Consider the following 21,566-nt stretch of genomic DNA (forward strand, 5'->3'; position numbering starts at 1 on the left):
CAACAACAAGAACTTTATTTGCTCTAGTGCATTTTTAATCAACTATTTGAGCCTGGGGACTGAAATGAGTTAATAAATTAATGGTTTTTGAGTGAGTCTCCAGCTTTTTATGAGGGTCCTGAAGGGGGGGTACCAAATTCCATTTCCCAGCCCAAATTTTGCCCAAATGCCATTTCCCAGCCTATTTGTTGTCTAAATCCCAGTCCCAGCAGTGAAATTCCCAGTGCGTGGAAAATCTGGTCTCAAGCGCATTATATCTGTGTTGTTTTGATGATCCTAAACGTAGCCCACTCCCTGAACTTTCTCTTCGGTGCCCAATATAGGGATTGAACCCAGGCGCAGGAAGAGCGAGTCCAGAATAACTTGTATGCGCATGCTTAGAAATCCGTCGCCCCTAGGCTTTTATAGATTGTGCTCCTAAAAGTGGCATATTATGCTACTAGCAGTGCTCAAAATTTTGCCAAATTATGCAAAAATTATGCCAGAATTCCCAAATTATGCTTCTGATTTCCGAAATTATGCTCACAAAATGACGTAGATTCTATACATAGAGGTGCGCAATAACGACACCAAATTATGATGTTTTTTAAATAAACTGTTGTTGTAAATTTATTTGTGTTTATGGCAGTTTATCACGGCCGTCAGCTGTCCAAATTAGCTGCTCGCATCTCTAAACCGTTTGTAAAATGCCTCCAACGACTTAACAATCACAATTGTATAGCTAAAACACGCATTGCAAGAACAAACTACCTAAATTTCATTTATTTCTGTAGAAAGTACACCATATTTACTACATTTTATGAATTTATGCTCCAAAAAGTGCTAAAAAAATTGCTAATTATGCCGTGGCAGTGCTCGTTTCACAAATTATGCTTTTTAGCTCCAATTATGCCAAAAATTATGCTAGCACAATCCAAACCATATTCCACAGCACCTTTGGACACGCACGCGCACAGACGATAAATTAAAAAAGTTGTATTTGTGGATTTAGTACCTATTTTGCATAGTTCAATTTTTCATTTAAGCGAGCTATTTTTACCTTAGCGCACACACGTTACATGTAAGAAACGCCACACCTCTCCGCTGTCGTTTTTAATTGGTTTGTTTTTTAAAAGCATGCACATGCAAGTTATCCTGGACTTTCTTTTCGCACCTGGGTTGTAGAAGGGACAGTTCAACGACTGGACTATCCAAAATCATGCTCTGCTAGTTATTATCACTAATATTGTTGAGAACATCACTTTTCATTTGTTCGTTTGTCTTGTAGAGAATAATATAAATTTTTTGAAGCTTTAACTACAGCTATCAAGTTTTATTCCGTACCTACCACTACCCTGACTGACACAACTTGCTGTCACTTCTTTTAAATATTCCATTTGTGCTGATCCTCAGTCATAGCTGTTCCGTTGAGTAACTTAATCACTTACACGAAAATTGATCCGTGAGGACTTGATGAACACTCGTGCAGTGCGGTCGTTTCGTTTCAGAATTTTCAGCGTCAGTTTGAACTATTTTTTTGCCGGACTTTAAGAACACAACATTATATAGCGCAAAATATGCAGGTTTAGTCATGTACTGATGCGCTTCCCATTCCCATTTTTTTGTTTCCGAATCCCAGTCCCAGTGACCTAAATCCCATTTTCCCAGTGAAAAAAATAGGCAATTCCCAGTCAAAATAGGCAAATCCCAGTTCCCATTTTACCCCTTCAGGACCCTCTTTTATGTTTAACGACAAACAAGGAAACGGAAAATTAGCGATCAAAAAAGAATTACTTTTTTTCCAATGAGAAAAACTCTGGAAAGAATAAGTTTAAAATTGTTTGTTTTACGTGCAGTCGGAAGTACCGGGTATTCTGCTTGCTGGCTTGCTTACTGTCCGCCTAGTAAGATATATTTACATTGGTTTTGTTTCTTAAATTACCTCAGTTTTAGTTTAAACTTTCATTTTTGTCTTTTTCTATAACGAAAAAAGTCTGCCGGTATTTACGTTAATGTTTGCTTTTCAATTACTGTCAAATTTTCATTGACTGTACTTTAGAGGATTGGATTGTTAGTGTTTATGACCTGTGAACTTTGATTCGCAGCTGCTTTTAGGTAAAATTGTTGTCACTTTAGAACAACAAAGTACCGACAACAGTTTAGAAATCGACTGGTCTTATTTTCATCTCGGTCCTCTTCAGAGAGTAGTAATCTCCCCTCCAGTGTTTCCACTTCACACCAATACCGAGTAGGGAGGGATCAGCTTCTTGAAGATAGATTCCATTCAGGTTAGAGTTGCGACACGCCTTGAACCACCAGGCTCCTTTATACCTAATGGCACAGTGGGTGAAATCAAGGCTGTCGTTATCCTGATCTTGAGTTGAAAACATTTGACCATTGTGACTTGCGAGGGAATCACCGGCAGTTCCTGAAATATTAAAGTAAGAAATGAGCACAAGAAAGATGCGACAATGAAAATAAGTTATCAAATTATTTATTGTCATACTGATTGCTTTCGTAAAGCTACGATCACCATATTACCCTCATCAGTCCTGCAGAATCCTGGACATCATTTATTTATTTTCTCTTGTAAGTATTTACGAGAACCGAAAAAACATTTTTGAATGCGAATGCACTTCAGATTAATTTGCGAATCCAACTACAAGAGAAAAAAAGCTCTAATTTGGTCAAATAGCGTCGTAAAACTCTCTTTAAGTATAACTATAACACTGGTCGAGCTTTAACGAACGTTTTGTCACCTTTTTGTGGCTCACTCCGTCTAATCTGATTGTTTTGAAGGTTGCTTTCATAGTTCTTTGTTGGTGCTAGCTGTACTTGTGTTTCCAAAGTGCTCAGCGCTCTTGATGCAGTATAAGGTTTACTCATTTGGTCACCAAGGAAGAAAGACAGAGAACCTAGAGTCTTGTGCTTTATTATAAGTAAACGGAAATTAAATCACCTGAATAAGCACCGAGGATCAGCCTGTACTTCTCATTCTCACCCATAACGCTAAACGTGCTATACTCGGCATAGGTAATATTCCCTTCAAAGTCTTCCAAATCAACACGGAGCCTCTTGTTACCACCTGAGGTCAGCCGGTGGATTTTGTCATTTCCGAGCCAAAACTCGCCACTGAGATTGCCGAAGCCTTGTTTGTAGTCGTTCCAGTACAGATAGAAATTTTCCGACCCGTCCTGTCTCTTTTGAAACACTGTCCACCCCCCACCGGCTGTTGTTTGGTCACAAAACACATTAAAGGAATGCAAATTGTCAGGTTTTATTGTGTACACACCGTCTCTTCTTTCACCAGATTTGTAGATGTCAGCGCAATTCTTGTAAGCTGCAGATGAAAAGAAAAATGTTGGACTAAATTTTGGTGTGGTGATTTAGTTAGAGTCTGGAACTGTTTTTTTTTAACCTCCAAAAAAAACTGTTTTAAATTATCAGCACACAATACCTTGACTGCAGGTCGTTCCAGTGAATCCAGCGGTACAGATACAACGAAAACCTTTACTGGTAAATCCAGCTTGACAGGTTCCATTATTCAAACATGGGCTGCTACTACAAGGGTTGAGGGAAAGAGATTCATTTGATAATAACAAAGGAATTGAACTGAATATTCTTTTTAATTTTCACTCTAAAATTTCAAACATTTTATTTATGTCTGGATTTATCAAAACCTGGTCAATGAAAGGTGACATTAGTATTCTTGAACATGTACGTTACTGTGCGAATTGGCCTAAAACGCAACAAGAAAGGAAAAAATGAACAACAACGCTGAAAGGTAGAGAAGAGGGAGGAGAAGAGAAAAAGAGACTGACGTTCCCTTTAGTTTTATATCGTTTGGAGATCGTCGCATTTACAGCCCAATTTGCGCTTAAAACGGTAAAAATTTCATTAACCTGGTTTTGACAAATCAGAATAATATATCATTTTTCGACACATTTCTGTATGATTAGAATGTATAGCGTTACCTCGATGGCCAGGTAGGTGAAAGATGGCTTATCCACAAGGATCATGGTAATTTGATTTTCATCCGTGGCGTTGTTTAACTCGCATTTGTGTTTTCCTCCCTCTAAAGGACCCAAATTGATGGACACACAATTGGGCTCCATATAACACAACAATCGACAGGTCCCTTCATTAGGCACCTCCTCACTTCTGATCACGTGATTCTTCATTGCTCTGTCTGCAACTGGTTCCTTGAACTCGATGTTACGACATTCGTCATCTGTGGAAAAATAAATAAATAGATATCTGGCAATAGATCTTTGTGACAAATCTTATTTACTTCATACTTACACGGACTGATCTTTCTTATTTCAATTTTTTTCAAAATATAAACAGAAAATCTTTATGATCTTAGGGAACTGCTAGCCGAGAAAACAAAAACATAGGTGGGACTGATTGCGAAAGGTTTAGATAATGTGGTAAAATTAAAACATTGGCTATCTGAATTTCGCTTTATAGTTCTTCTCTTTCATTTCGTTAGCCCATCTCAAGTTTTATCGGGATAGTTAAGCTTAAATCAGAAAATAAACGTTTTTCGAAGTGCAAGAGAACTGTTTACTTTATGAAAACAACTTTATTTTAATCTCCGAGTGAAGGTCCTCGACGGGTATTGCAAATAGACTTTATTTGTTCAGGGATCTCAACTACTTCAGTTTTAAAACTGTTATTAAAAATTTAACAAAATAAAAAGTACATAAACCTAATGCTACGTCTAAACGTTAATAATAATAATAATAATAATAATAAATTTTTATTTAAACTCGAATTTAGAGTAGCTTGACAAGCTAATATTTTCGAAAAAAATAGATAACGGCATAACTTAACGTTAAAACGTTAAGGAGTAGATTAAATTATCTCGGTGTATTTGCGTGTCGCCCAAACCGTAGATTCTGGAGCAGGCGGTGATACAAAAAGGTTTAACTAGAGCAGATTTAATGTCCTACATGCAAACTGATTAATTTGGCAGAAATATTGAACACCCAAACTAAGAGAATTACCGTAAGTAATAAGTGAGGTCTGCGCTAAAGTTAATATTCACGCCTGATCGAAAAAAGCAACAAGAAGCGGATACAAGCCCACGATGAGAAACAGTACCCCCCAGGATGTTAACGTTTTAACTATTCACCGGTAACCGTTTATACGCCTGGGATTAGACACACTGTGAAAATAAAGTGTCCGAAACCGGAATGCCACACAAGGATAAAGGTGAGCGCTCAAACTGAATCGTTTGACCGCACTTCCCTTGAAAGAATTTATTGATTACCACAGTCACATAACACACTGGGAAATATACTTACCAAAGCAACCACAACATAATGGGAAAATGTTCCCAAGTGAAATACAAAGGACGCAAACGATAGTTGCAATTTTATGCTTGAACAGCTGAATCTCCAAATAAGCCATTCTTCTTGATGTGGAGACGTCCGTGTGCAAAGTGAACGTTCGTGAATTTCAGGAAAAAGTCATGCAAATTGCAGAAGGTGTTCTCGTGTTAAAAAATTAATGACACATTTATCATTGTTCAAATATCCAGTGTCAACGAGTTATGGTAATGTCTTAGTTCAATTTGCTCAATGTTAAGATTTTACTTCTTTACTTGAAGCTGAGACATTAAGAATTATTGGCCATACAGTACATTCGTATGGTGACAGCATAAAAAGGATGGATGTTGTTTTCGGATATTTCTACGACGGTTTTTTTAAAAACTTAAAAGATTTCTTGGACGCTAAAAATAATATTTAGCACCTGTCTAATAACTTAAGTACTATCGAATAGATAACGTAACCTATTTCAAGTTTGTTGAAATTAAACTTCTGAGAAAATAATTGTCTTCTTGATATTAAGTTTCTTTTGAAAACAAATTACGGTACTTAACATCATTTTCAAAGAAATTTTTACCACTGCGTTTTTAATCAATAAGTATTCATTATCTGTGCTGGAAGAATAAACAGCCGAACAGGATGAAAAGAATTGAATTCAATTATCCATATTTGCATGACATGTTTTGTCAAATAAGCCATTTACCGGTAATTTGTTTTCCCCAATCTTGCTATCACGAACTTGGTAATTTATTCCCCTTGGATATGCTTTTTCACTGACTCATTTACTGTCAGCTATCTTGAATTGAACTCCCCGCTTTCTAGAGCTATTTTTCATTTTCATTTAGAGTTCGAGGAAGCGGGACAACTGTATCATTTAAACGGGGAGGAAGAAAAACCGCAAATCGGAAAACGGTTTTTACTAATTTTACAAAATCTGCGTGGTAAGCAGTGCGTCTTATGTTTTTTTTTTCAGTTGAGATCTGAGTTTTTTACTCAGTTTATATTATCGATACATTTTGAGACCTTTTGATGAATATGGTCATAAGGAAGGATCATACAGCCCCTTAAAACATGAACAGCACGAAGTCACGAAACCCCATATTGTAATCTTTTATTTATGTTTTTTTTTTACAGGCAGCATGTATTTTGAAATGCCATGACAATGCAATGACAAAGACTATGCAATGACACTGATCATGTGTTCAAGAGCAAGGAGGTGGCTAGACTAATAAAGAGGCCTGCCGAGTGTTGTGTTAATAGTATATGCCCGGGTATATGGAACCCAAATGTGTGTCAATCAATGTTGGTGGAAATCGCAAATGCGAGTTAAACAACTCCACGAAAACCACCTTTCCTTGTAAAGAAAACAACTTTCATTAATCAGGCCAACGAGGTGACGTACGATACACACTCTAATCCCACAGAAGTGTGCTTAATATTAACAACGATGCAGATGATATTTTATCGCCGTTCACTATACATGTATATCAAATGCGTCGAGCGGCCAAATACGCGAGCCAGTTGACGCTCGTGGAACTCGCGGCTGCAGCTTCGCCGCTCGCCGCTCGAATATCGTGCTATCGCGCCAGGCGCCCCGATTCCACTCGCTATTTTCACGTTAACCTGACAGGTTATTGAGGGTTCGAGTTACCGGGATTCAACTGTATACCAAATCTTTCTAAACCAACAACTAAGTATAACTACGCTTTTTTACAACACAAATTTGCAATTTTACAGATTTTATTTCTCGGCTATCTTTTTATTTTATTTTGGTGCATCATTCTTCATAGAGGCCTGCGGTGCGGCCGCACGTGTCACAAAATCCTCGATAAAGCGGCGGTTTCAGAGTAACTAGTGGTTTCGGGAAACAGGTGTACTTCGGGATTTAACGGGACATGGCGTGACGTCACACACTCTCCTCAGCTCATGCGCGTTTTAGCTTGGGCAAGATGGAAGCTAGGCTCGATTTCCACCGCCTCCTCGAGTCCGGTGAGGAGCGCGGGCTCATTTTCCCGAAAAGCGGCTGGAAATCGAGCCTAGATGGAAGCTAGTAAAACTTGATCTGTGGCAGAGTGAGGGTTTTGAAATAAATTTTATCCATGGGCCGGATTTCTTGAGCTAAAGTAAATCAAGCGCCGTCGAGGCTCAAGAAATGCCTAATTCAGAAGAGGCGAGAATGATAAAAAATCTATTAGATGTTAATGTGATAGAAACTTTAACTTTGATAAAAAAGGTTGAGGTCCCCATACTCGTTTAAGAGCAAAAGCACATTGTTTATACGAAATAATTCCTTATAATATTCCTTGCCAAATTCGCGTTTCTGACGTCTGTTACGTTTCTTATTCTACACTGGCAATTGGTCGTCTATATTTATTTTATAGAAAAAAGTTATTGCTCAATTCAAAACGACAGAAACAATGACAGGTCACTATACTCGTTTACGATAAAATGACGATTTACTTCTCTGGCGAGCTCCTGCTATAAAGAAAAAAAAACGCCACTTTGTAATGTGCGTGCTATTTATGCGCAGTTGGGATGTGCAATGAAATAATAAGGAATGACATTGTAGCTTCCTGAGAAAGCCGTGTTGTAAGTTATAACTACGATTTATCGTTGAGCACAATAAAACTCGTTAGAACGTTTTTAACTTTTGTTTGACACACAAGCTATTTAATCATTTGGCCACCACACCACAACCGTACATTACTCGGCGTGTGACGATTACTACATCTAAGGCGACAAACTTTTTGCTGGGATAATAAAATACCACAACTAATTTTATCTTTTTGATGTGTCAATTTTTTCAGTATTAAAAAGAACAATATAACAAAACAACAACAATACATGTAACTTTATTTGCTCTAGTGCATTTAATCAACTATTTGAGCCTTGGGACTTAAATGAGTTAATAAATTAATGGTTTTTTGAGAGGGTCTCCAGCTTTTTATGTTTAACGACAAACAAGGAAACGGAAAATTAGCGATCAAAAAAGAATTACTTTTTTTCCAATGAGAAAAACTCTGGAAAGAATAAGTTTAAAATTGTTTGTTTTACGTGCAGTCGGAAGTACCGGGTATTCTGCTTGCTGGCTTGTTTACTGTCCGCCTAGTAAGATATATTTACATTTGTTTTGTTTCTTTAATAACCTCAGTTTTAGCTTAAACTTTCATTTTTGTCTTTTTCTATAACGAAACTCAACTTTTACAGTCTGCCGGTATTTACGTTAATGTTTGCTTTTCAATTAAAGTCAAATTTTCATTGACTGTCCTTTAGAGGATTGGATTGTTAGTGTTTATGACCTGTGAACTTTGGTTCGCAGCTGCTTTTGGGTAAAATTGTTGTCACTTTAGAACAACAAAGTACCGACAAGAGTTCAGAAATCGACTGGTCTTATTTTCATCTCGGTCCTCTTCAGAGAGTAGTCATCTCCCCTCCAGTGTTTCCACTTCACACCAATACCGAGGGGGGAGGGATCAGTTTCTTGAAGATAGATTCCATTCAGGTTGGAGTTGCGACATTTGTTGTACCACCAGGCTCCTGGATAGATAATGGCACAGTGGAAGGAATCAAAGCTGTCGTTATCCTGATCTTGAGTTGAAAACATTTGACCATTGTGACTTGCGAGGGAATCACCGGCAGTTCCTGCGGCATTCAATTACGAAAAGAAATTATGTAATTGATTTTTGTTAAATTGAGTGCTTTCTTGAAGCTATGATAACGATATCTCGCAGAACCGTCGGATGTACCACAAGTACCACAAGTAAATGTAAGAAGTGAATGTGTTATTTGTAAGTATAACTGACTCAAGTGAGCATTGTAATGATATAAGTAGATGTAACAGTGCATGTGTCGTTTGCGTATACTGTATGCCATCGATGTAAGTAAAGTAATGTGTTGTGATTAATAAAATATTATTTAAAAAATAAAGCTATAGCCCCAAGGCCTGAGACAGTGAGTATTTTTCCCGAGATCCTCTATGTTCCCTGAGGGGAAACAAAACTCGCTGTTTTCCTTGGGGCCAGTCAAAAAGTGTTTCGTTATTTTTCAAGCTGAAAAAAGCGCTGTTGTCTTCATTACGCAACACTTTATTTTCCTTCGGCTAAAACACAACATGAATTTATTCACTGAAATTGTTAACAATGCCTGATACTTTGAGCTGTCCTGATTAGCTGTCCTTCATTACGTTAACAAAAGTAAGCGGAGATTAAATCACCTGAGTAAGCACCAAGGATCAGCCTGTACTTCTCATTCTCACCCATAACGCTAAACGTGCTATAGTTGGCATAACGAGTATTCCCTTCGAAGTCTTCTAAATCAACACGGAGCCTCTCGTTACCACCTGAGGTCAGGCGGTGGATTTTGTCATTTCCGAGCCAAAACTCGCCACTCAGATTGCCGAAGCCTTGTTTGTAGTCGCTCCAGTACAGATAGAAATCTACCGACCCGTCCTGTCTCTTTTGGAATACTGTCCACCCCCCCACCGGCTGTTGTTTGGTCACAAAACACATCAAAGGCAGACAAATTGTCAGGTTTGATTGTGTACACACCGTCTTTCCTTTCACCAGATTTGTAGATGTCAGCGCAATTCTTGTAAGCTGCAGATGAAAAGAAAATGTTGGACTAAATTTAGGTGTGGTGATTTAGTTAGAGTCTGGAAGTTTTTTTTAACCTTCAGCACAAATTATCAATACACAATACCTTGACTGCAGTCCGTTCCAGTGAATCCAGCGCGACAGATACAACGAAAACCTTTACTCGTGAATCCAGCTTGACAGGTGCCATTATTCAAACATGGGCTGCTACTACAAGGGTTCTGTTGAGGGAAAGAGATTGATAATAACAAAGAAATTGAGCTGAATATTCTTTTTTAATTGTCACTCTAAGATTTCAAGCATTTTATATATGTCTGGATTTATCAAAACCTGGTCAATGAAAGGTGACGTTAGTATTCTTGAACATGTACGTTACTGTGCGAATTGGCTTAAAACGCAACAAGAAAGGAAAAAATGAACAACAGCGCTGAAAGGTAGAGAAGAGGGAGGAGAAGAGAAAAAGAGACTGACGTTCCCTTTAGTTTTATATCGTTTGGAGATCGTCGCATTAACAGCGCAATTTGCGCTTAAAACGGTGAAAATTTCATTAACCTGGTTTTGATAAATCCAGACATAATATATTTAACGATAAAATGTCATTTTAATCATTGTAAACTACTCGACACATTTTTGTATGATTAGAATGTATAGCGTTACCTCGATGGCCAGGTAGGTAAAAGATGGCTTATCCACAAGGATCATGGTAATTTGATTTTCATCCGTGGCGTTGTTCAACTCGCATTTGTGTTTTCCTCCCTCGAAAGGACCCAAATTGATGGACACACAATTGGGCTCCATATAACACAACAATCGACAGGTCCCTTCATTAGGCACCTCCTCACTCCTGATCACGTGATTCTTCATTGCCCTGTTTGCAACTGGTTCCTTGAACTCGATGTTGCGACATTCGTCGTCTGTAGAAAAAAAAAAACATTATCCGAAAATGGTTCTCTGTGGCAATCTTATTCACTTCATACTTACACAGACTGGTCTTATTTTATTTCAAGCGTTTTAAATATAAACATAAAATCTTTAAGTTCTTAGGGAACTGCTAGCCGAGAAAACAAAAGCATAGACGATACTGATTGCGGAAGCTGTGGAATATGTGGTAAAATTAAAACATGGGCTGTCTGAATTTCGCTTTAATTTAAAGTACTTCTCTTTTACACGGCAGTGTACTATTCCGTTGGCCCACTGATCAACCTAATACAAGGCACATAGCAAATAGTTAAACAGCATCTTAAAAAAAAATTATCGAGTTAGTTAAGCATCAAACAAGAAAGATACAATAAAAATGATTATTGACGATTTTTTTTAATTTTTTGTCTTTTGTCCACACCTGACATGCTGGAGCAGGCTACAACGCTGAAAACGTTAAAATGATAAAAAAAGAAGGCTTCAACTAGAGCAGATTTATTGTCTTACATGCAAAATCAACTTGGCAGAAAGGAAGAGGAAAATAAGTTTGCATGGTTGAATGTAAGTTTCCCTTGGGCTAGAGTGACTCACAGCACCGGATTGAATAAAATGTCGAAGTGTTTATACGAGCTCGATCACTATGGGATGCATTACCCTCTATTTTAACAGGTTGCCTTAGCTAACAGTTTGCCGCAATCCATTTATACTGCTGAGACACTGTAAGAGTCAAGTATCTTGCCCCGGGGTGTAATGCAGTGACCGCGGCAGCGCTCAAGCCCGAGTACCTCGATTCAAGATTAACGCGTTCACGATAAGGCCACTGGCACTTTCCGCTACGATAATTAATTAATAACAACACACTGGAAAATATATACTTACCAAAGCAACCGTGACATAATGGGAAAATGATTCCAAGTGACATGCAAAGGATGCTAACGATAAGTGCAATTTTATGCTTGAACTGAATCTCCTTAAAAGCCATTGCTGTTGATGTTGGGACATCCGCGTGCAAAGTGAGCGTTCATGATTTTCAGCCCGTATGTATTTGTTCACCTTTGACAGGAAGTTGATATGCAAACTGCAGAAGGTGTTGATGTGTTAAAACATTTATAACACATTAAGTTTTGTTCAATATCCAATTTCATCGAATTATGATAATGTCTTAGTTCAAAATGCTTTATGTTAAGAACTTTCTTCCCCTCTTCAAGCTTAGACATTCAGATTAATTACCAAATGAGTTAGTTTTAAAACAACATAAAAATGGGTGATTACTGTTGATAGATACGACGGTTTTTGAAAATTAAAAGCTTTTTTGGACCTAATATAATATAATAATGGTAAGCACCTGTCCCATAACTCAAATACTCACGAATTAATTTTAACCTTTTTTCGAAAATTTGATCAAAGTAATCTTTTGGGAAAATATTTCTCCTTCCTATCGTTAGTTTCATTTTAAAAACTATCAAGCTAGCTGAATTCCAAGACTTATTCTTTTTAAAAAGATCCTTTTAATAGGATTTTTACCACGGAGTTTTTATCAATAAATATTCATCATCTGTGCTGGTAAAATAAACAGTCGGAAAGGGTGAAAAGAATTGAATTCAAATGGACCTGGTTATCCCATATTGCATGGAATATTTTTGTCCGTGAATTTTTAGGTAATTTCATTTTATTTTTTCAAACTAGCATTCAAACTGGGAAAACGGAAAACCGCAAAACTCTTGCTCGCGTTCACCTTCCAAGTTCTAATAAACGCCTTTATCTTAATATTTCCTATTTTTAATAGCGGGATTACAAAGTTTGCACAAGAGAAAATAAGGGGTCTTATTTTCTCTTTGTTTGCATATTATAGGCAGCAGTTCATCTTATGCTGCTTTTTGAGCTTTTTGTCTTTTATATCATCGACTTTGTAATTCTCATTCGTCAGTTAACAGACCTCAGGAAAAATACCGCTTTATAAACAGGTAAAAAAATTTAACGAAATCACGCTAAACACAAAAATATATTGAAACATGGTATGACATCTCTAATTTTCTTACCCCATTATCGTGGCAAATATCATACCACGCCACATTTCTGATCTGCGCTTGCGCAGGTCAGATGTTGTAACTTTCTTCTCAAAATTATGAGTAAACTGATATTGTTTTAAGCGTTAGTTTGTTTTCCTGTTTTCAAAAAAATGAGCTAAAATGATAATATTGGTTAAGAAGCAGCTCTTGATAACAACATATATATTTTAGCGGGAATTCAGCTCAATGTTTATTTTCTTTAAAAACTTGCTTTTTTATTACAACGCTATTGACTGTATTGAATGGGTTTGGGAAACGTTGAAATTTTACTTGATGGTTAAGCACAGGTGATCCACGGAGAGAAGACGGAATATTTACCAATTTTACCTGTTGTGCAATATATGGCTTTTAAACGAACACAATATCTAGCTATTTTAATATTTATTAAGATCTAAAATACTCTTGAAATTCAACTGTGCGGGTAGAATAAATACTTGGATGGAGTGGAAATAAATTAAACAAACAACATAAATGACAAGTTAATTAGCCAGGAAAACTTCAAGTGACCCATACGTGACTTTATTATTCCATTCTATGACATTTTCGTGTTTTCTGCGAATTTTTTAAAATTAAAATTTCCAAACGCTGATCATGTAAGAAAAGTTTTTTGAATATCATATTTTTTGTTAGCATTTATTTACAACTTTATAATTTGAAGATTATTTGCTCGTAAGTAAGGTGGGACTAGTTTGCACCTATCACCTATCCTTTTCTGAGCCGTGTAACCATGGTAACCAAGATAAAGTTGGCTCTTTGTCACTAAATTTTCAATTTGGTTTTTCATTTTCCCCACAGGGTATAGAGGGGTGTATTTGACCGTAATTTTGGCTAAATTCAGGTCAACATTCTCTTTTGAAACTTGTCTTTTTATTACAGTGCTTATGCCTCATGGCTTTGGAAAACGTCGAAAATTTATTTGATGGTTAAGCACAGGTGTCCCAGGAGAGAAGACAGAATATTTACCAACTTTACCTGTTGTGCGATATGTGGCTTTTAAACGAACGCATTTCAATATGAATTATGGTAAATATAATGATTATCCCCTGTCCAAGAACTGAAACAATCTTGAGGTTTTGTTAAAAAAATTTTAAATTGTGCAGGCGGAATAAATACTTGGATGGAGTGGAAATATGAACAAACAACAAAAATGGCAAGTTAATTAGCTTGGAAAACTTCAAGTGACCCATACGTGACTTCATTATTCCGTTTTATGACACATACGTGTTATCTGCGAATTTTAAAGGAGCTACGTCACGAAAAACGCATTTTGAAAAAATTGGCAAGTATTTTCAAGTTTGTAATTCGTAATCCGTCTTAGTCTTCGTCAGTAGAAACCATTACTTTTAGGGTTTTGTTACTCCTTTGTTGTTTTTCTACGTTAGAAAATTATTATTTCGAGGTTTTCTTCTGATTTGAAAGTAATCTGAAAGATAACTTAACATATCGTGTCACTGCTCTTTTAAATAAATGTTTTTTTTTTATAATGGCATTTAGTCCCAAGTCGTAAAAACATTGTTAAGCATTTATTTACAACTGTATTCAAATATATTTTGCACCTGTCAGCAAATAGTTCTAAATATGATCGTCCTGTGCATGCAAAGTATAGATAATTAAAAACCAAGAAGGATCCACATTCCGATATGTAATCTTTTTAATTAAAGTTAGCGGGCTTTTATTCAATAGGCACTGGTATCGCAGCAATTTTGTCAGTTCCATTTTCTGATCCATGTAACCATGGCAACCAAAATAATGTTGGTTCTCTGCTGGATTCAAATTAAAGGACGTGACCGAATTGTTTATAGTAGATTCTTAATTTTTTTAGTACATTAGAGAGGGCCACAAATTTATTAGTTGTAAAACTATTACGTGTAACCCTCAATAAATAAAGTTTGATTGATTGATTGATTGATTGAAATAAGCGTCATTCGATCTTGCTGCACGTCTTGTGAAATTCAATCCGCGAGCCGAAAGCCCTACGGCAGCAAACACCAGTAGCCGCACGAACCGAAATGAAAGGGACTTAGTGCCTCGTACGGAAGCCTTGCTTTCCGACCATTGCCGGCTTGTTTTGCGCATAGAATGTTGCGATATTTTGACAATACACGATTCTCTAACAGAGCATGACTCTAAGCTCCTTTCATGCAGACCCAAGCGAGACAAAATTTCCCTTAACTATTTTTACATATATCATAATTTTTATTGAGAAAAGTTGAGAGAAGTTGGTTGGTCATCAAGCGTGTCGCAACTCCAATCTAATCATCATTTTTAGTTTCTCTTGTTGATCAAGGGGCTTACCCTTGAATTTTTTTTTTATTTCTAAGTGTACAGTTTTCCCCAATGATTCATTTTTTGCCTATTAGATGTTTATGTGATAGGAACTTTTACTTTGATAAAAATGTTGAGGTCCCCATACTCGTTTAAGAGCAAAAACACGTTGTTTATACGAAATAATATTCCTTACAATATCATCATGACTATAGCACGATTGCTTGCTAAATTCGCGTTTCTGACGATTGTTACGTTTCTTATTCTACACTGGCAATTGGTCGTCTATATTTATTTTATAGAAAAAACTTATTGCTCAATTCAAAACGACAGAAAAATGATAGGTCACTATACTCGTTTATGATAAAATGACGATTTACTTCTCTGGCGAGCTCCTGATAAAGAAAAAGCCGCCATTTTTAATGCGTGCGCTAATCACGAGTGAAATTATGCGCAGCAAGGATGTACGATGAAATACTAAGGAATGGCATTATAGCTCCCTGAGAGATCCGTGTTGTAAGTTATTTTTTCAGCCTTTTTCACTGCGAGGATCACTTCTTTGCTTTACATCTATCCGCATTTCAAATATGAATTCTTTCATTTATCGTTGAGCACAATAAAACTCGTTAGAACGTTTGGAGTTTTTCCGGAGCACAATGAAACCGTAGAACGTTTTTTTGTTCGACACCAGCTATTTGCCCACCGCCCCACAACCGTACATGACTCGGCGTGTGACGATTACTACATCTAGGGCTACAAACTTTTTGCTGGGACAAGAAAAATATCACAACTAATTTTATATTTTTGATGTGTCAATTTTTTCAGTATTGAAAAGAACAATATAACAAAACAACAACAATAACTTTATTTGCTCTAGTGCATTTAATGAATAATAAAAAGACACCAAAAATGCACTTAGTTGTTAAATAACTATTTGAGCCTGGGGACTTCAATGAGTTACTAAATTAATGGTTTTTTTGAGTGAGTTTCCAGCTTTTTATGTATTAAAACAAAGAAGGAAACGGAGAATTAGTATAGTATATAAAATTAGTATAAAAAGCTTAAATTTTACTTTTTTTCCGATGAGAAAAACTCTGGAAAGAATAAGTTTAAAATTGTTTGTTTTACGTGCAGTCGGAAGTACCGTAGGTATTCTGCTTGCTGGCTTGCTTACTGTCCGCCTAGTAAGATATATTTACATTGGTTTTGTTTCTTAAATTACCTCAGTTTTAGCTTAAACTTTCATTTTTGTCTTTTTCTATAACGAAACTCAACTTTTACAGTCTGCCGGTATTTACGTTAATGTTTGCTTTTAAATTACTGTCAAATTTTCTTTGACTGTCCTTTACGATCGGATTTGGATTGTTAGTGTTTATGTGACCTGTGAACTTTGGTTCGCAGCTGCTTTTGGGTAAAATTGTTGTCAGTCTTTATAGAACAACAAAATACCGGCAACAGTTCAGAAATCGACTGGTCTTATTTTCATCTCGGTCCTCTTCAGAGAGTAGTCATCTCGTCGTCCAGTGTTGCCACTTCACGCCAATACCATGAGGGGGGAGGGATCAGCTTCTTGAAGATAGATTCCATTCAGGTTAGAGTTGCGACACGCCTTGAACCACCAGGCTCCTTTATAGCTTATGGCACAGTGGGTGGAATCAAGGCTGTCGTTATCCTGATCTTGAGTTGAAAACATTTGACCATCGTGACTTGCGAGGGAATCACCGGCAGTTCCTGAAATATTAAAGTAAGAAATGAGCACAAGAAAGATGTGACAATGAAAATAAATTATCAAATTATTTATTGTTATACTGATTGCTTTCGTAAAGCTATGATCACCATATCACCCCCATCAGTCCTGCAGAATCGTGGACATCATTTATTTATTTTCGCTTGTAAAGTATTTACGGGAAACGATAAAGCATTTTTGAATGCGAATGCACTTCAGATTAATTTGCGAATCCAACTACAAGAGAAAAAAAGCTCTAATTTGGTCAAATAGCGTCGTAAAACTCTCTTTAAGTATAACTATAACACTGGTCGAGCTTTAACGAACGTTTTGTCACCTTTTTGTGGCTCACTCCGTCTAATCTCAGATTGATTGTTTTCAAGGCTGCTTTCAAGGAGTTCTTTTTTGGTGCTAGCTGTACTTGTGTTTTCAAAAGTGCTAAGCGCTCTTGATGCAGTATGAGGTTTATTCATTTGGTCACCAAGGAAGAAAGACAGAGAACCTAGAGTCTAGTGCTTTATTATAAGTAAACGGAAATTAAATCACCGATGAGTAAGCACCGAGGATCAGCCTGTACTTCTCATTCTCACCCATAACGCTAAACGTGCTATACTCAGCATAGGTAATATTCCCTTCAAAGTCTTCCAAATCAACATGGAGCCTCTCGTTACCACCTGAGGTCAGCCGGTGGATTTTGTCATTTCCGAGCCAAAACTCGCCACTGAGATTGCCAAAGCCTTGTTTGTAGTCGTTCCAGAACAGATAGAAATTTTCCGAACCATCCAGTCTCTTTTGGAACACTGTCCACCCCCCACCGGCTGTTGTTTGGTCACAAAACACATCAAAGGCAGGCAAATTGTCAGGTTGGATTGTGTACACGCCGTCTTTTCTTTCACCAGATTTGTAGATTTCAGCGCAATTCTTGTAAGCTGCAGATGAAAAGAAAAATGTTGGACTAAATTTAGGTGTGGTGATTTTGTTGGAGACTGGAAGTTTTGTTTTAACCTCCAGAAAATAAATATGTTTTAAATTATCAGCACACAATACCTTGACTGCAGTCTGTTCCAGTGAATCCAGCGCGACAGATACAACGAAAACCTTTACTGGTGAATCCAGCTTGACAGGTGCCATTATTCAAACATGGGCTGCTACTGCAAGGATTCTGTTTGAGGACAAAAGAATGATAATAACAAAGGAATTGACTTTCTTTTTTAATTTTTACTCTAAGATTTCTAGCATTTTATATATTTAACGATAAAATGTCTTTTAAATCATTGTAAATATTTAACACACTAGAATGTATAGCGTTACCTCAATGGCCAGATAGGTGAAAGATGGCTTATCCACAAGGATCATGGTAATTTGGTTTTCATCCGTGGCGTTGTTCAACTCGCATTTGTGCTTTCCTCCCTCTAAAGGACCCAAATTGATGGACACACAACTGGGCTCCATATAACACAACAATCGACAGGTCCCTTCATTAGGCACCTCCTCACTCCTGATCACGTGATTCTTCATTGCCCTGTTTACAACTGGTTCCTTGAACTCGATGTTGCGACATTCGTCGTCTGTGGAGAAAATAGACCCTCGAAATAGATCTTTGTGACAAATCATATTTACTTCATACTTAAAAGGACTGATCTTCCTTAAATCATTTTTTTTTTAAATATAAACAGAAAATCTTTTTAAAAGATCTTAGGGAACTTCTAGTCGAGAAAACAAAAACATAGGCGGAACTGATTGCGGAAGGTTTAGATAACGCCATTATCTTAACCTTCCGCTTCCATGATTTAATTTTGCCACACTGGCAAAATTAAAACATGGGCTATCTGAATTTCGCTTTATAGTACTTCTTTTTCATTTCGTTGGCCCATCTCAAGTTTTATCGGTCTAGTTAAGCTTGAATCAGAAAATAAACGTTTTTCAGTTCAAAATGCTACAAAACTGTTTACATAATGAAAACAACTTTATTTTAATTTCCAAGTGAAGGTCTTGGACGGGTATAAGTAAATAGTCTTTATTTGTTTAGGTGTCTCAACTACTTCAGTTTTAACTGAAACTGTTATTACAGAGAAGCTGATAAAAATTTAACAAAATAAAAAGTACATAAACCTAATGCTATGTCTAAACGTTAAAGCGGTAAGGAGTAGATTGAATTATCTCTTTGAATATTTGTGTGTCGCCCAACTCTAAGATGCTGGAGCAAGCGATGATACAGAAAGCTTCAACAAGAGCAGATTTAATGCCTATATGCAAATTGATCAATTTGGCAGAAATATTGAAAACCAAAACTAAGAGAATTACCGTAAGTAAAAAGTGTTATTATTCACGCGTGATCGAATAAAGCGACAAGAAGCAGATACAAGCCCACGATAAGATTTAGTACCCTCCAGGATGTTAACGTTTTAACTATTCGCCGGTAACCGTTTATACGCCTGGGTGAAGACACTGTGAGAATAAAGTGTCCGAAACCGGAATGCAACAGAAGGATACCTGTGAGCGCTCGAACCAAATCGTTTGACCGCATTTCCCTTGAAAGAATTCATCAATTACCACAGTCACATAACACACTGGGAAATATACTTACCAAAGCAACCACAACATAATGGGAAAATGATCCCAAGTGAAATACAAAAGATGCAAACGATAGTTGCAATTTTATGCTTGAGCTGAATCTCCAAGAACGCCATTTTTCTTGACGAGGAGACGTCCGTGTGCAAAGTGAACGTTCGTGAGTTTCAGGAAAAAGTCATGCAAATTGCAGAAGGTGTTCTCGTGTTAAAAAATTAATGACACATTTATCATTGTTCAAATATCCAGTGTCAACGAGTTATGGAAATGTCTTAGTTCAATTTTGCTCAATGTTAAGATTTTACTTCTTTTCTTGAAGCTGAGACATTAAGAATAGTTGGCCAAATACTTTCGTTTGGTAACAGCATACTGAAAAAGGATGGTTGTTAATGTTAGATATTTCTACGACGGTTCAAAGATTTCTTGGACGCTTAACTGATATAATATTTAGCACCTGCTCATAACTCGAGTACTCTCGAATAGATAATAACCCATTTTAAGTTGTTGAAATTAAATTTCTGAGAAAATAATTGTCCTCTTGATTTTAAGTTTCTTTTGAAAACCAATTCCGGTACTTAACATCATGTTCAAAGACATTTTTACCACTGAGTTTTTAATCAATAAATATTCATTATCTGTGCTGTTAGAATAAACAGCCGAACAGGATGAAAAGAATTGAATTCAATTATCCAATATCTGCATGACCTATTTTGTCAAATAAGTCATTTAATTTGTTTTCCCAAATCTCGCTATCACGAACTTGTTTATCTCAAACACCACGCTATCTCGAACTCAAATTCATTCCCCTTGGATAGGTTTTTTCACTGACTCATTTACTGTCAGCTATCTTGAATTGAACTCATCGCTTTCCCGAGCCATTTTTCGTTGTCTTTTTAGAGTTCGAGGAAGTGGGGAAAACTGTATCATTTAAACACGGAGGACGAAAAACCGCAAACCGGAAAACTCTAATTTGCTCCTCTTCTCCTCTCAAGTTTTAATAAACGGTTTTTATTAATTTTACAAAATCTGCGTGGTCAGCAGTGCGTCTTACGTGTCTTATTTCAGTTGAGATCTGAGTCTTTTACTCAGTTTATATTATCTGATTATCGATATATTTTGAGACCTTTTGATGAATATGGTCATAAGAAAGATCATACAGCCCCATTAAACCGGCTTGAACAGCATGAAGTCACGAAACCCCAATTTGCAATCTTTTATTTATGTTTTTTACTGCAGGCAGCATGTATTTCCAAATGCCATGACAATGCCGAATGACAATGACTATGCAATGACAAATCATGTGTTAATGAGCAAGGAGGTGGCTAATAAAGAGGCCCGTCGAGTGTTGTGCTATATGGAACCCAAATGTGTGTCAATCAATGTGGATGGAAATCGAAAATGCGAGTCAGTGAACAACTCCACGAAAACCACCTTTCTGGTAAGGAAAACAACTTTCATTAATCAGGCCACCGAGGTAACGTACGTTACACGCTCTAGTCACACAGAAGTGTGCTGAATATATCAAATGCGTCGAGCGGCCAAATCGCGAGCCAGTTGACGCCCGCGGAACTCGCGGCTGCAACCGTCGCCGCTCGCCGCTCGAATACCGTGCTATCGCGCCAGGCGCCCTGATTGCGCTCGCTATTTTTGCGTTCACCTCACGGGTTTTAGAGCAAAAGAGAGACTGCTCGCATTCTATAACCCCTTCCCATGGCCCCACCCCTCACTCTATGCCTCCCCTCCTCCTTAGATTTATACACGAATAAATTTGAAATCGAAAAAGGTTTGAATTATTGGGAGTTCGAGTTATCGAGGGTAAAATTGGCGAGAAAATGACCTAAAGGGGAATTGAAAAAGGTTCGAGTTAGCGGGAGGTTCGAGTTATCGGGATTCAACTGTATGAAGAAATGTTAAAGATTTCATGCCAAATCTTTCTAAACCAACAACCAAGTAGGACTAGGTTTTTTACAACACAAATTTACAATTTACAAATTGCATTTCTCGGCTATCTTTTTGTTTCTTTTGGTACATTATGGAGGCCTGCGGTGCGGCCGGACATGTCTCAAAATCCTCGATAAAGCGCTGCGGAGGTTTCACTTGGTTTCGGGATACA

At 37.1% G+C, this 21,566-nt stretch overlaps 2 protein-coding genes and 1 pseudogene across 3 annotated transcripts in view; all 3 read right to left on the reverse strand.

The window, feature by feature from the left end:
• Positions 1-5,446, reverse strand: part of LOC144649087 (techylectin-5B-like) — a 51,412-nt gene extending 45,966 nt beyond the window's left edge. Inside the window, exon 1 of the mRNA XM_078508554.1 lies at positions 5,289-5,446. Within this exon, the coding sequence (XP_078364680.1) occupies positions 5,289-5,394 (106 nt within the window). The 5' untranslated portion in view covers positions 5,395-5,446. The remainder of the gene's footprint in view (positions 1-5,288) is intronic.
• Positions 1,274-12,022, reverse strand: LOC144649088 (microfibril-associated glycoprotein 4-like; annotated as a pseudogene). Its single transcript, XR_013569823.1, has 5 exons — positions 11,702-12,022; positions 10,562-10,818; positions 10,011-10,125; positions 9,526-9,907; positions 1,274-2,407 (listed from the first exon to the last, which is right to left on the reverse strand). The product of XR_013569823.1 is annotated as a microfibril-associated glycoprotein 4-like (transcript).
• Positions 12,023-17,419: 5,397 nt separating this feature from the next.
• LOC144648083 (uncharacterized) lies at positions 17,420-20,075 on the reverse strand. Its single transcript, XM_078507718.1, has 4 exons — positions 19,470-20,075; positions 18,194-18,450; positions 17,930-18,044; positions 17,420-17,811 (listed from the first exon to the last, which is right to left on the reverse strand). Exons 1-4 carry the CDS (start codon positions 19,570-19,572, stop codon positions 17,420-17,422), a joined length of 867 nt encoding a protein of 288 aa, XP_078363844.1. The 5' UTR covers positions 19,573-20,075.
• Between the last annotated feature and the right edge of the window lie 1,491 nt (positions 20,076-21,566).

This window comes from Oculina patagonica, chromosome 4 (genome assembly GCF_052425735.1).
Source record: "Oculina patagonica isolate OP01 chromosome 4, crgOcupat, whole genome shotgun sequence".
Taxonomy (NCBI): domain Eukaryota; kingdom Metazoa; phylum Cnidaria; class Anthozoa; order Scleractinia; family Oculinidae; genus Oculina; species Oculina patagonica.

Coding starts and splice junctions, on each gene's coding strand:
- LOC144648083 (XM_078507718.1), bottom strand. CDS start 19,572: ATGGCGTTCTTGGAGATTCAGCTCAAGCATAAAATTGCAACTATCGTT. Junction 18,451..19,469: donor ATTATGTTGTGGTTGCTTTG/GTAAGTATATTT, acceptor TTTTCTCCACAG/ACGACGAATGTCGCAACATC. Junction 17,812..17,929: donor TGGAACAGACTGCAGTCAAG/GTATTGTGTGCT, acceptor TTTCATCTGCAG/CTTACAAGAATTGCGCTGAA.